Source organism: Sardina pilchardus, chromosome 10 (assembly GCF_963854185.1).
Source record: "Sardina pilchardus chromosome 10, fSarPil1.1, whole genome shotgun sequence".
Lineage (NCBI taxonomy): Eukaryota > Metazoa > Chordata > Actinopteri > Clupeiformes > Clupeidae > Sardina > Sardina pilchardus.
This window is the reverse complement of record NC_085003.1, coordinates 8,420,673-8,433,884: the sequence shown is the minus strand read 5'-3', so window position 1 is coordinate 8,433,884 and position 13,212 is coordinate 8,420,673. Positions and strand designations below refer to the sequence as shown.

The window sequence follows — 13,212 nt, the reverse complement described above, 5'->3', positions numbered from 1 at the left end:
TAGAAGTGAGCAGACTGTTATATTATATATTTATGTTTTTAACAAAACTTTGGCAGGATGGAAAGAAATCTAAAGACACATAAACCTTGTGGGCTCTGTGTGTTGTGCTTACCTTAAGACTTGATAGGCTGAATTTCCTTAGAAAAAGTGACTCACAATGAATGAAGCAACATTCAGATAAAGACAGCTAAAGAGTTAGTGTAGGGAAAATGAACAACAGGATTAAATGTAGATTTTATTTACAACCTTTGACAGCGTAATAAATATATCTTTAAAATATTTTTAGACAACCCAATAGACCATCACAGCTTGAACACATGGTAATAATGAATATAAGGCAATTCTATTTACATTTCTTACAAAACTGTACAAATATATGGTTAGAGGAGTGAGCTTTAAATGATTCCACCCCCTCTCAAACAATAACCCAGGTTCCTTCAAACTGCCTTTCGGTACATTTACGACTAACCTTGGGATTAACCACAGCAAAAAGAAAAAGCAGGAAAATGGTAAGTTGAAATCCTCTCCTCTTCCTCAATCATCCCCTTTCTTTGGGTTGTCAGCCTTCGAGATTGTACAGTCCATAATTATGGCAAGACTTAAATACACATTGCAAAAAAAAAAAAAAAAAAAGTGGGGCTTTGTGATTGTTGGTGCTTTTTTGTCGCTGGCAGTACACCAACAGAAGATAAACACATTAACTGAAGCTGTGGACCACAACCTCACGCACAGAGAGTTGTTCTTTTTGGCGAATTGATATTTCAGTCAGTTTTTTTTACCTCATGATGAGGCCAGGCTCCTGCTGCCTACTGTTTAAATTGTACACATTTTTCCAACTTTTCTTTTCATTAGGCCTACTCGGTTACTCACTCGCGCAGTAATCTAGCCTTGCCAGGAATTCACCACTTTAATTACCAAGAGTGAGAAAAATAATCATGGATTTAATGGGGCAAATTTATTTCAAATTGCACACTGCTAGTGTGGACCTAGGAAGGAAAATAAGAGTGTTTTAGCTTTGGGGAACGTTAAATGAATATCCTAGTGAAAATCTTGGCACTCGGCTCTGGACAAACTGCACAACACACCATAAGTCTCAGTCTTCCTCTCTTGTATTCCTGTAATACTCCATTAAACCCTGTCACGGCTTTTTTCCTATTTTTATTAGCTTAACCGTAGCCATAAATTAGGGGAAGATTACTTGCTGGAGCCCATTTTCACCCCTGCAGTCGGGGCTGAGGCTGAGGACATTCTTTACTGTTCTGTCTCCATGTCACCTGAGCTGTAGCAACAAACTCACGGCGGACATCCACAATAATGGGCTATGTGGATGTGGGGAGACTATCCAGTGCTATGCTGTTTACATCTGCCCGAGTGGTGCCAAAACCATCAGTAGAATATACAGACTTGAGTTTACAATCACTAGTATGGCTGTTTCAATCCTCGAAGAAATCCCCATTGAAAGACAATAGAAGAACTCAGCTGATCCAGATTGTGTTTGTCTCACTATTTGTTGTGCTAAAACTCTGTGCTCTGAGCTGTGTGGCAGAGAACATAAGGAGGTGTGAGAGAAAACCACATCCTGCCATTCAACCTCTTGTAACCTCTTTCTGTTATGAACATGAACACCTCTGCTCTTTTGACCTGCCCTCTGAAAAGGTGTGGAGGTGAACACTTCACCTGAGCTCCTCTGCTAATCTGGAAGAGAATGGTTAGAGTCACAGAGTCCAGTTGGTGGCTTTCTCTTCCCAGGTCAAGGGTCATTGTTGATATTGAGTAGGGGGGGGGGGGGGGGGGGGTTGAAGATTCAAGGTTTTGGGAGGTGGGCTCCCTCCTCCAGCTACTCCTCCCACAATCTGCTGAGGGCGTCACGTCCATCTCCGGTGCGGGTGATGGTTTTTTTTTCTTGGGTGGGGTGGTCAGTGGCCCTCGTCCATGCTGACGCCCATATGTTTCATGACGGTGACGCGGGAGCTGTAGTGTGGCGGCTTCTGCAGGAGCTCAGGCTTGGGCTTGAAGTGCTCCACCAGGATCGTCAGGATGTCCTCCATCTTCTGGTTCATGTCCAGCACCTGCACACAAGGGAGGCGGAAATTAAACTGGCTTCCTCCGGCTCTGTGAGACAAACAAAACCCCCTAGTGGACCAGAGGCACTTTTGGTATCTCCACATCTGAAAACGTGAGAAGTGATTTACACGATAGCTCAGTAAATATGTCATCATGTTTATGCTTTGGTCTGTCTCGGTGAGTCCCCAATGCCTGACAGATTGACCCTGGATAATGACATGTTTCTGCTCAAGCCCAATCTACACAGAGCTTTCATTACAGGACAATAACACTGAGAGCCTGTGGTGGCCATAAAACAGCGAAAACTCTGAGAGCAGCACGCTAACACATGCACGCGCACACATGCACACACACACACACACACACACACACACACACACACACACACACATACATACTGTAGACACAAACACACCCACAGCAGTGTTTATAGATATCCCAACGATCAGTATGTCTGTGATAAAAATACACAGTTTGAAAATAAACACTCAAAGCTTCAACGAAATGCCTCCTGAACAATTCCAAAATTAATTGCTGGCGTTCATTTCACCTCTGAAGCTGGAGAGTTTTCAAACAAATGTAATAAAAATGTCCTGATTCGATGCCAAGGTCGCACTCGAGTAAAAATGAAAAATTGACTAAACCAACACACAGATATATGGAAATAAATTAAATAAATATATCAGCAGCAGGGTCAAAGGGTCTTGGTTCGAGTTGCCACTCGAACAACACTGGGGTCACCATAGAGGTCTCTTGGGTAATGGTGGGTAAAAAGAGCCAGATGCTTGCCAGAGAGAGGCATTGCACTCAAGCGGTGAAAAAGTCCCTCTCGATTCTCAGCCTTCCCATCTCAACCCACAGCTGAAACGGATCTCTAAAAGGCAGGGAACCACGAAACGCCATGCGCACTGCGCCGCTTTGTTTAAATGGGACTGATTTGTGGCATGTATATTATCATTTACTTATATTACTGTTTGCACGGGATATTTATTGGAGAGGATATACGAGACTCTGAAGAGCCTTCTTATAACACTGTGAGCCCTCTTATAACACGAGTGAACTCCCTTTGCCATCAGTCAAAGAATTGGCACACAGGCGATATAAACAAAAGAAATGAGTACCAAGTAAAACTAACCAAGACCCAGAGACGGAGAGTTCACCAAGCACTGCATTTGACCCCGCGGCTTACCAGAGAGCTGACATAAATATATTTTCACAAAAACGGGAGAACGTTCACTACCCAGTCTGGGTGGAAATATAAATCTGTATCATAAACATGTCTGTAGTAATCTGAAGTGTTATCAACATTCCAGCAGCATGGCTTTTTGCACGGCTCCGAAAATTCCTGCGTGTGCTCGCGCCGAACGGCCTGACCCTCGGAGACCTCTGGAAAACAAAACAAAACAAAAAATGCCCAGTGCGAGCCCACGCCTCCGACTCTTTATCACCAAGCGTCGGGCTCCAAAAATACATGTACACCCAGACATTTTTTTTTTTAAGCTGTTTTTATGATTAAACATCTAAATTAATTAATTAATAATCTCTCTGTCTCCCCATCACCAGTGTGGTCAGTGGGCCGTTAGAGAGGGAGTGCCCAGGGGACGGGGGGGTCTGTGGGGGACGAGGCTGTCCGGCTCCTCGTCTTCAGCTTGGGGACATGTGATACAGGGACAGGTGACTCCTCAGCTGTCCGGGACACATGGCACAGAGGGTACACCAAAGGCCCTGCCCCCAGCCCCACCCCTCCACCCCTCCACCCACGCCTCTTACTCATTTGGCTATGCCACAGGCGCTATCTAGCCACACTGACAAACCAACGAGAACCAAACAGACCAACCACTGCCCACAGAGGAATGGGAGAAAGTGTGTTCTAAGGTGCGGACATATTCCTCTGTCGACGTGAACTGAGCTCATTCTGGGACTGACCCCTGAGCAGACGTGATCGGGGGCCTGGGTGTCTTTGGCATCGGTGAGAGAGGCATTGGCGATGAAGCCTCCTCCACCATCATCTTGTCCTTGCCTGCCTGCCTGCTCTCCTGGGGACAGAGCAGGTCAGGTGATGCTTAACGGGGACGACAACCAGGAGGACAACAACTGGCCAGACAATGGTGGCGTTCTCAGGACAACACCCTTCCTGCCCCCCTCCACCCTCCGGAGTATCCCAACAAAACAAAAACGTCCCCTGCCTGCAGAATGTGCTGACCCCTCCCACTGCTTGTTTGTGAGTCTGTTGACAATGTCGAATAGGTCAACATGTTCCCAGCAGCTGTTTTTTTTGCCTAGGACACACCTAAGATTCCCCACACTGTGGATGATAAACATATAAGGAGGTGAAAAAGGAATGGTTGAAAATGGAACTCCCATTTTCATGGAACGCTTTTCATGCACGTGTGAAGTCCCCAGCTTTGCATTCTTCTGAATAGGTGTACCCGTGGTGTCACCAAATGTTGCTGAGTCATGGTGAGACATGGTCTTATCACACACAATCAATCAGATGATATTTCTAAGAAAACGTTTTTCACTTTCTCTCTCATTATGTGTATGTGTGTGGCGTGCGACGCGACGCGTGTGTGTGTATGAAAGAGAAAGGAATTACAACTGGCCTGCTGCTGTGTAACACTACAGTTCTGTTCTTTTTTTACCCAAGCTATGACTGGTTACCTTGACATCAACATTAGGGCAGCTCATTCTTCCTCAGTCTGATAAGGTGTTGCCATTTCCCATCCCATTGTATCATTTTGCACATAATGATGATACACACTGTACAGTAGCAAACTGAAATTCCAAATCTTATCATCACTGCAGCACCAGTATGTGTACTGTAGGTCAGGTCAAAGGGAGTCTGACCAGGCCCTCGCGTTTACTAGACTGCTTATCATGATATCATCAATGAGGACGTCTCCCCTGATCTCTTGCAGTGATTGGGACTGTGAAAAATAGCGGATTGTAAAAACTCATGCAGTCTTGTGTTTCACACTGCCATCTGTTGGAAGACGGAAAAGATAGATGAGCTGGATGTGTACTGGTAGCTCGTGTGTGCGTGTGAGAGAGAGGGAAAGCAAGAGAGAGTGGGGGTGTATCTGTGAGATAGAGACAGAGAAAGAGACAGTCTCTAGAGTCTCTAGAGACCATAACTCAATTGTGTACATACAGTGTGTGACATAACTAATGTATGCCGAAGGTGTTAATGGCACGGTGAGGCTGTTGTTGGAGATAAAGCGACTGCACTGATCTGTTGCAGGTGAAAGCTCTATCTGTGGCCAAGCACACGCGTTACTCTTCCAGCAGGACTCAGGTGACGGACAGACACTCTATGACATTCACACAGCAAGCATGTGCAGTGCATTTTTATGTGGCTTGCCCCAAGTAAACAGAGAAGTAGCCCTGAATAGATACCAGATGATTGAACCACCGCACGTTCAATCTCTCTCTTTCTCTCGCTCTCTTTCTCTCTCAGTTTCTCACAGACACATAAACACTGTCTCTCTCACATACACGCACGCACACACACACACACACACACACACACACACACGCACACACACACACACACACACAGTTGCAGGCTCTCTCCTCCACGCTCGCATGCTCTCATTTTCTCTCTCCGTGTCACGTTTGGCATGACAGGTTGCCTCCCAGAAAAGACAAACTACCAGCTAGCGGGATGTCTTGGCCGCAGTTCACGGTAAAACTATATGGAGAACAAGCTGGGGACGGTAGTTGGCCATCACACAGCAACAATAGAGTTGGAGGGCGCACGAGGGCAACGTGTGACTGAGCCCTCAGTGAGCAGCAATGTGATCTGTGATGCAGATGGCCACGCAGCGTCCTGCCCTGACCTCCCCCAGCACACTCATACTGTCGGCATACACATGCATGTGTACACACACACACACACACACACACAAATGCTGCATACATGAACACACTGGACAAAGTACACTATGCAAATTCAAATTCACTTCTGCATGTGCACTCTTTAACATACACACACACCGCATATACACGCTACATATATACTCACTGAACTATACACCACTTACGTTAAACACTATGCAAACACAGTTTTGAATGTGCACTCATTGACACACACACACACACGGATTCTCTGTGCATGAGGTGCTGAGCGCTGACCAAGTGTGTGAGGCTTCCTGTCTCTGTGCAGAACAACACACTCAGGGTCAGGTCAGGTGAGCGCTGGGGCCCTGGGCCTGCTCTGGCCCTCACTGCCTCTGCATTATTGTGTTCCATTTTCCTCTCTCCCTCCCTCTGTCTCTCTCTATCTTCCCCTCCCTCTCTCCCTCTCTCTCTCTCTTTCTCTCATTCCTTCCCTCCCTCCCTCGCTCTCTCTCTCTCTCTCTCTGTTCCTCTCTTGGAGAAAACAGGAGAGGAAGAGAGAGGGAGGGGCTAAAGACAAAAAATATGATTGTGAGAGAGGGGACAACAAAAGAGGTGGAAAAAAGACAGAAAAAGTGAGTGTGTGGAGGGAGAGAGATTACAACTTCCAAGATCTCCCTGAGTGAACAATAGAAATGGAAGGTTTGGCTTTAGAACAAAATAAAAATGACAGAGCGAGGAGGAAAGCACGAGAGAGAGAGAGAGACAGAGATAGGGAGAGAGAGAAAGGGGGAGAGAGACAGGGGTGATTAAGACATAGGAAAGGAAGTTCTGTTCCATGTTTCTTTCAGCACAATGGATAACATAAAGTTCACACCAAGTGGCCCCTGAACAAAAAAACAGAATGATTTTAGGCAGATTTTATTCTTCTGTCTCTGCTTTTTATCTCTCCCACACACATACACACACACACACACACACACACACACAGGTGATCGAAAGTTGTACATGTAAGACACAACAATCTCTCTGAAAAACAGCTGGAGAAGATACAGTAGACAGAGAGTGAGACAGAGAGAGATAGAGAACGAGAGAAAGATAGAGAGAGTGAGCAAGAGAGACAGAGAGAGAGAGCGAGAGGGAGCGAGAGACAGAGTGTGTCTGAGTGGAGGTGCACAGACAGGAACAGCCTCGTGGCCTCTCTTCAACTGGAACACGGGACCGGCATCAGAGAAGCGCAGGCCAGGCCAGGCAAGGCAAGGCAGGCGGCCGGACAGCCGGCACACACTTCAAAGGCCAATTTCACTTCAACAGCTCGCTATTATTCTTGGAACAGAGTGGCTGTCTCCTCTTTCCCTCTCTCCAAAATGAGTCCCGCCTGTGGGCTGTCTGGGGAGGGATGCCGGGAGAGACGAACAAGAGGAACTCACTGGGCACAACCAGCCCACTCTGAGCCCTCCTGACACTGTGTTTATCACCAGAGAGAGGAGCGGCGCGGAGGGGAGAGTACCAGTGCAGGAGTGGGATGTGCCGTGCTTGACGGCACGGGCTCCTCGGGGTTATCTGGGGTAACGCTAGCCTAGCGTGGAGTCCGCTGGGAGCCGCTGGGAACCTCTGGGGCAGGCCCAGATTTGAGGTCATGTCTGTTGTTGATGTGAGCCCAAGCTGGAGGCCTGTGTGTGTGTGCGTGTGTGTGTGTGTGTGCGTGTGTGTGTGTGTGTGTGTGTGTGTCAGACAGAGTTTAATACTAACTGGGCTTCAGGGCTGCACAGAGGCGGAAGCCGAGCCAGAGGCTGGGGTTGGGAGGCGAGCTGTTTTGAAAGATGCAGGTCCGTGTGTGTGTGTGTACAGTGTGTTTGTGCAACCGACTCCAGCCTGTGTTCAAGGCCAGTGTGTGTGTGTGTGTCACCATGTGATAACAATGTCAGAGGAGAGAGCAAAGGAGGTGGAGAGACCAAGAGAAAAATAAAATAATAATTAAAAAAAAAACAAGCAAGGATCCTGAATCAATTTGCCTGGGCAGCTAGAGTTGTGTCTGGCCACAGCCAATTGGAAGAGGAGCAGAGCGTGTGTGTGTGTGTGTGTGTGTGTGTGTGTGTGTGTGTGCGTGTGTGTGTGTGTGCGTGTGTGTGTGTGTGTGTGTGTGTGTGTGTGTGTGTGTGGAGCAGGGCTCAGGTTCGCCCAGTTGCCCTTTTGCCAAGATGAATGGATTCAGTTTAACATTGGCAGATACAATATGTTCTTTGTATTTGAAAAAAAAGAAGGAGAAGAGAAAGGAGGGTGGAGGGAGGGAGAGAGAAGGGTGGGGCTGAGGGATTTGGCTAAAGGGGAGGAGAAGGAGGTCGCTGGCAGTGGTGGTGGTGCGGGAGCTGGTGCTGCGGTGGGGGCAGGGAGAGGGGCAGGGGCTGGTCTGTTTAAAAGAACAGGAAACCAAGTGAGAGCACCTGATGTGTATGATAAGTATCGAGGCCTGTGCCACGTGCCATCAAACTGTAGCCAAAGCCTTTCCGGGGAGGGCGCGTGTGCGTGTGTGTGTGAGTGTGTGAGTGTGTGTGTGTGTGTGTGTGTGTGTAGTGGTAGTGAGAGTGGTGGGCTGGGTCGGGTGGCGTGGCTGGGTGGAGGTGGGCTAATCTCTTTCTGAGGGGGGGGGGGTGGTGGTGGCGGGGGAACACGCGCTCAAAGCAGCTTTTGTTTCAGAGCAGCTCCTGAGAGAAGGAACAATCTCCTGGTGCTACAACCTTCCCTCCTTTTCTTCATCTCTCTCTCTCTCTCTCTCTCTCTCTCTCTCTCTCTGGGTCTCCTCTGCTCTTGCTATTGTGCTCTGGGGGCCTAAGCTTCAGGTCCCCAGGAACTGGTTCGTGAGATTTGGGGCACCGGGCGAGCGAGTTGACAGGCCGGGCCTGTGTGCGCTCCACTGAGGGAGCAACATGCGTGAGCGTGGTGTGTGGGCGTACGTGGGAAACACTGATGCTTTTCACATAGGGAGGCAGGCCCCATAAATTTTCAAATAGGAGAACCGTCCCAGACGGCCTTTGATGTCAAGGCGAGGCATCCCCCCATATTTCATGCCAGCCAATAAAAAAAAAGCAAATCATGAAAAATGACACCGCTAAAAGCAGGGGCTTTGACAAGACAGACAGTCTTCAGCCCGGGATAAATCTTGAGATAAATAAGGCGTGCGAAAGACGCCCGTAATGTCGTCTACGGGGAACTGTCGTCTACGGGCTCCTTCAGTCTGGCGAAGAGTAAAAGCATTAGCAGCAGGTGGTCAATCATCTCTTGTGAGGGGACAAGGGTCCCCCGTCAACGCATAAAACAGATCCTCAAAAGGCCCCCATAACTGGCAATGAACTGACATCATATAGAGCACGGTGTCCTTTGTTGCCATTAATGCGACCATAACAATTTATGAATGTGTCTGTGGGCAAGTGACTCAGTAGCGCTTCACGTCTGGTTGCGACTCTTGGTGTTTGGTGGCATCGTGACTGCAGGCCGCATCAGTTTCATCAACACTGCGTCTTTTTTTTATTATTTAGCCAGGGCTCCATAAACATTCAGCCAGTTGCCATTGTGGACATTTGTGCAGGGTGACAGCTGGGAGCCTGTCTCTCTTCACTGGTCCCCTGTGGTGGCCAAGTGAACAGGGGTGGCAACAAGCCCCCCTTTCACTCACGCAGACACTCCCTCATACACAAGCACTAACACGCCCCCAACCCCCCAACACACACACACACACACATACACACAGACTTACTCACACAGACACATATCAAAATATACAGCCTTTTTCAGGTATACCCATTTTATTTATTTATATATTTATTTTTGTGTACATTTATACAAAAAAACTTGTGTCAAAAGCTGTCATAGTGTTTTGGCTGTTGGTAAACTCCCTAACAGTTCAGCCTAACCCAGCCGCTTCCAAGCATCCGGGACATTGAGGAGCGTGTGTTTACACTACATGGCTTGACTTCAGCTGCCATGACGTCATCATGATAACAGGAGTAAGGGCCTTTAGCGCATGCTGGCAGGAGTGTGTGCACAGGTCACGAGAGGTGTGTGTGTGCGTGCTCTTCCCCTCAGACAGGCTTCATGTCAAGAGAGTCTGGCTCGGGCGCTTTGCGTCATCAGGCAAAGGTGTGAAAAATCACTTCCTCCTTTTTAGCTGCTGTTGCGCTTTGTCCCAATTGTTGAGTCACCTTCGAGTCAGCACTGAATCAGACAACCGCTCTTTTAAAAAAAGCATGTACTAGACAATGCTCGCACTCAGCCACACACACACACACGCACACACACAAATGGGCACACAAAAAAAAATAATCTCGCGCAACTGCCCATACACAGGAGTGACCAGAGCAGTCTGTGGCTGTCCAGACAGACACGCCCAAACGGCAAACCCTAAACCCACACACGTCGTGCCCACAGGTGTCATATAAACATGACAGGAGGGGAACAAATGCTTCTCGTCTGTGAGGCCAGGAGGCCGAGAGGCCGCGCTGAGTGGCCCAGCGAGTCAACGGGCCAGTCAGCCCAACCAGGGCTTTGGCCAGCAGCTGCTCCCACTTATAAACCCCCAGCGCCACACAAGGCCATGGGGCTGCTCTGACTGGGAGCGCTGCGGTGTCCAGGGTATGGATGACCATGACCTTCACCGAGTGACCTTGACTGAATCGCAAAAATGAGGAAGAAACAAGGAAGGTTAAAGCCAGCACTGCAGTCATTTCTCACTACCACTACTAGTACTACTACAGTATGATTGATTGGTTTATTCGCGAAGACTTTGGCCAAGCTGAACAACCCAAAGTTTTTCTTGAGATTCTCAACCCAGGCCCCATTATCTGCTGCTTAGGGATCGCTGATAACCTCCCCTCTTGCCCTGAGGCCCCAGACCTACATGTGTGTGTGTGTGTGTGTGTGTGTGTGTGTGTGTGTGTGTGTGTGTGTGTGTGTGTGTGTGTGTGTGTGTGTACGTGTGTGGCCAAGGGGGCCTCACTGGCTGCACCATGTCTGCGCACTGCGACAAGACCTGGCGGCCGCGTTCCTATCAGCTGTCTGCCTACTTATCTCTGGCATTCCAAGAGTGGCGAAGGGTAGCGAGTTCCCCTGCTCCGCCCTTGCCACCTCCACCTCCTCCTCCTCCGATCATCAGCCCAGCCGCCCCCACCCTCACCTCCTCCATGTCCTCCTCTGACCAGCATCCCAGCCACCCCCACCCCAACCTTCACCTCCTCCGACCATCATCCCAGCCACCCCCACCTCCTCCACCTCCTCCTCTGACCATCATCATCCGAGCCACCCCCCACCCTCATCTCCCACATCCACAGTCACAGCAGATGGCAGTGCGGTATGAAGTGTTAAATCCGCTAGCGCCGCCCTCTCCTGCCCCGTGGCTCCGTGGCGCTCAGCTGTCTGGGAGGGAAGGGAGAAGTGAGACACGCTCGGGGCCTCTGAACGCCTCCTTTCCAAATATAGGAACTCCACATGCTGACGCCGCAACATTTTTGTTTATTGTTGTCGTCGAAAGCGCCTCTTGGAAACTGCGAACGGGGGAATGTCTCTGTTGCTCTACAGATGTGGAGCCAGCGGTGCAATTTTTTTTTTCTTTTCCTGTCGGGTTTTAGACGCAGTGTGTTTGAACTCTAAAGCATTCATGGAAGAAATCTGGCCTTTGCTGAAAGAAAAAAAAAATCTGCGTTTTTACCAACACAGATTTCTCAGGTGTGCTGCTGTCACTGAATCCACGTCTGGCATTCCCCTACTCCTGAGGCCACGGGCCAGACAAACAGGAAGAACCTTTCTTAATCACACGATCAGAAACATGTTCTCCGCTCGATGCCCAACCCATGCATTACCATTTACAGGAAACAGCTGCCTCGGCGAAGTGAATTCCCCCTGCTCGCTCCCGGCCCGGGCGCCGTGGCACCCGTCACTCCTCACCGCAGCGCTGTGTTTGGGCACGGGCCATTGCCCCTTGTCAGGTTGTGCAAGAGGGCACGTGGGCGCCTGCTCAGGTGGGCTAAAGTTACACTGGGGCGGAGATAAGAGCCGGGATAAGGTTCATTAAAACGCACGCCAGCACGCCAGCACGTCGACGCGAGGCGTCCAGACAGCCGGGGATGTACACACGGAATGCAAAACAACAGTGTAATGAATGCATATTTGTTGATTAGAATCTTTTCTGTTACGTTTGAATGATTTTCAATGCTATGAAATGTCTTTTCAAGCCCGTTACATATGGGTGTCGAGCAGAACTAGTTTTCGACACAGCGCTCTGAATATTTTCTGACCTATTTTCTCCTGGTAGACAAATTGTGATGTTTACAGTTTGTAGTATCCTACTGTAATTCAAAATGAGCTGAAGATTGGACATGAAGCACAAGCCACGTGGACCCTGGACACGTCAGATTTCTTATTCCCAAGTTTTCCTTCTCAAGCCCACAGCCTTCTCTGATGCCTCCGGTAGACGTGTCTGCCACTGCAGGCCTGTGTGGGGTGGGCGAGTACAGTAGGGCTATGGGTGTGCCACCCCGCCAGAGCAGCCCACTGCCACCTGTTGCTTCCTGCCTGGAGCAGGAGCGGAGGAGCCACGTCACCCAAAAGTGAGGGAGGGAGAGAGAGCGGGGCGGAGGGGTGGAGAGGGGGATGGGGGTTCAGGGGGGGAGGGGAAACGTCTCCACCGTTGCGCCTGGGCCCAGGGAGCGCGGTGCTGAAGTGCGGGGGTCTAGCCTGGTATTTTTAGCACGTTGGGGTAAACAGGGGCGGCCGCAGGGGTGCCCATCAAACGCTCCCCCACAACACCCACCCACCCCGCCAGTGCCGCCCGCAGCACGCTGAAAGGAAGCAGTGAGAGCAGATCACAGCCCTCATTTAGTGCGCCACTGTTGACTCAGAGGGTGGAAATAGAACCCCTCAGGAAATTACTGCAGGTACTCCTCTCTTTTCTGTGCTTTTTTTCTTTGCCTTTCTGTTTTTTCTCTCTCAAAAACCTTCGCCCCCCCCCCCACCTCAACCCCCCCCCCCCCCCAACCCCTCACATCATGACAGGGTTTATTTTTGGGCACTGTGGGCACGGCGCTGCCACCACCATCGCTCGGTTCCTGCTCCGTCATTCACAGCCACTGCTGCAGTAGCTCAAGTGTGAGCTCAGAAGCCTCTGGGGCTTTCCCGCTGGCTGAGCTTTAGCCCGGAGGAGTCCAGCACTTCCCGGTCTCTCCATCCAAAAGGAATCATTACTCCGACCTGACCGCTCACGTCTGATGATTAGCATTACAGGATTAGATGATCAGATTACTAGACGATGGTTGGACGGTA

At 49.5% G+C, this 13,212-nt stretch overlaps 1 protein-coding gene across 1 annotated transcript in view; it reads right to left on the bottom strand.

Annotated features, from left to right (window-relative positions):
• Window positions 1–240: 240 nt before the first annotated feature.
• Window positions 241–13,212, bottom strand: part of kcnq1.2 (potassium voltage-gated channel, KQT-like subfamily, member 1.2) — a 138,682-nt gene continuing 125,710 nt past the window's right edge. Inside the window, exon 18 of the mRNA XM_062547918.1 lies at window positions 241–2,069. Within this exon, the coding sequence (XP_062403902.1) occupies window positions 1,917–2,069 (153 nt within the window). The 3' untranslated portion in view covers window positions 241–1,916. The remainder of the gene's footprint in view (window positions 2,070–13,212) is intronic.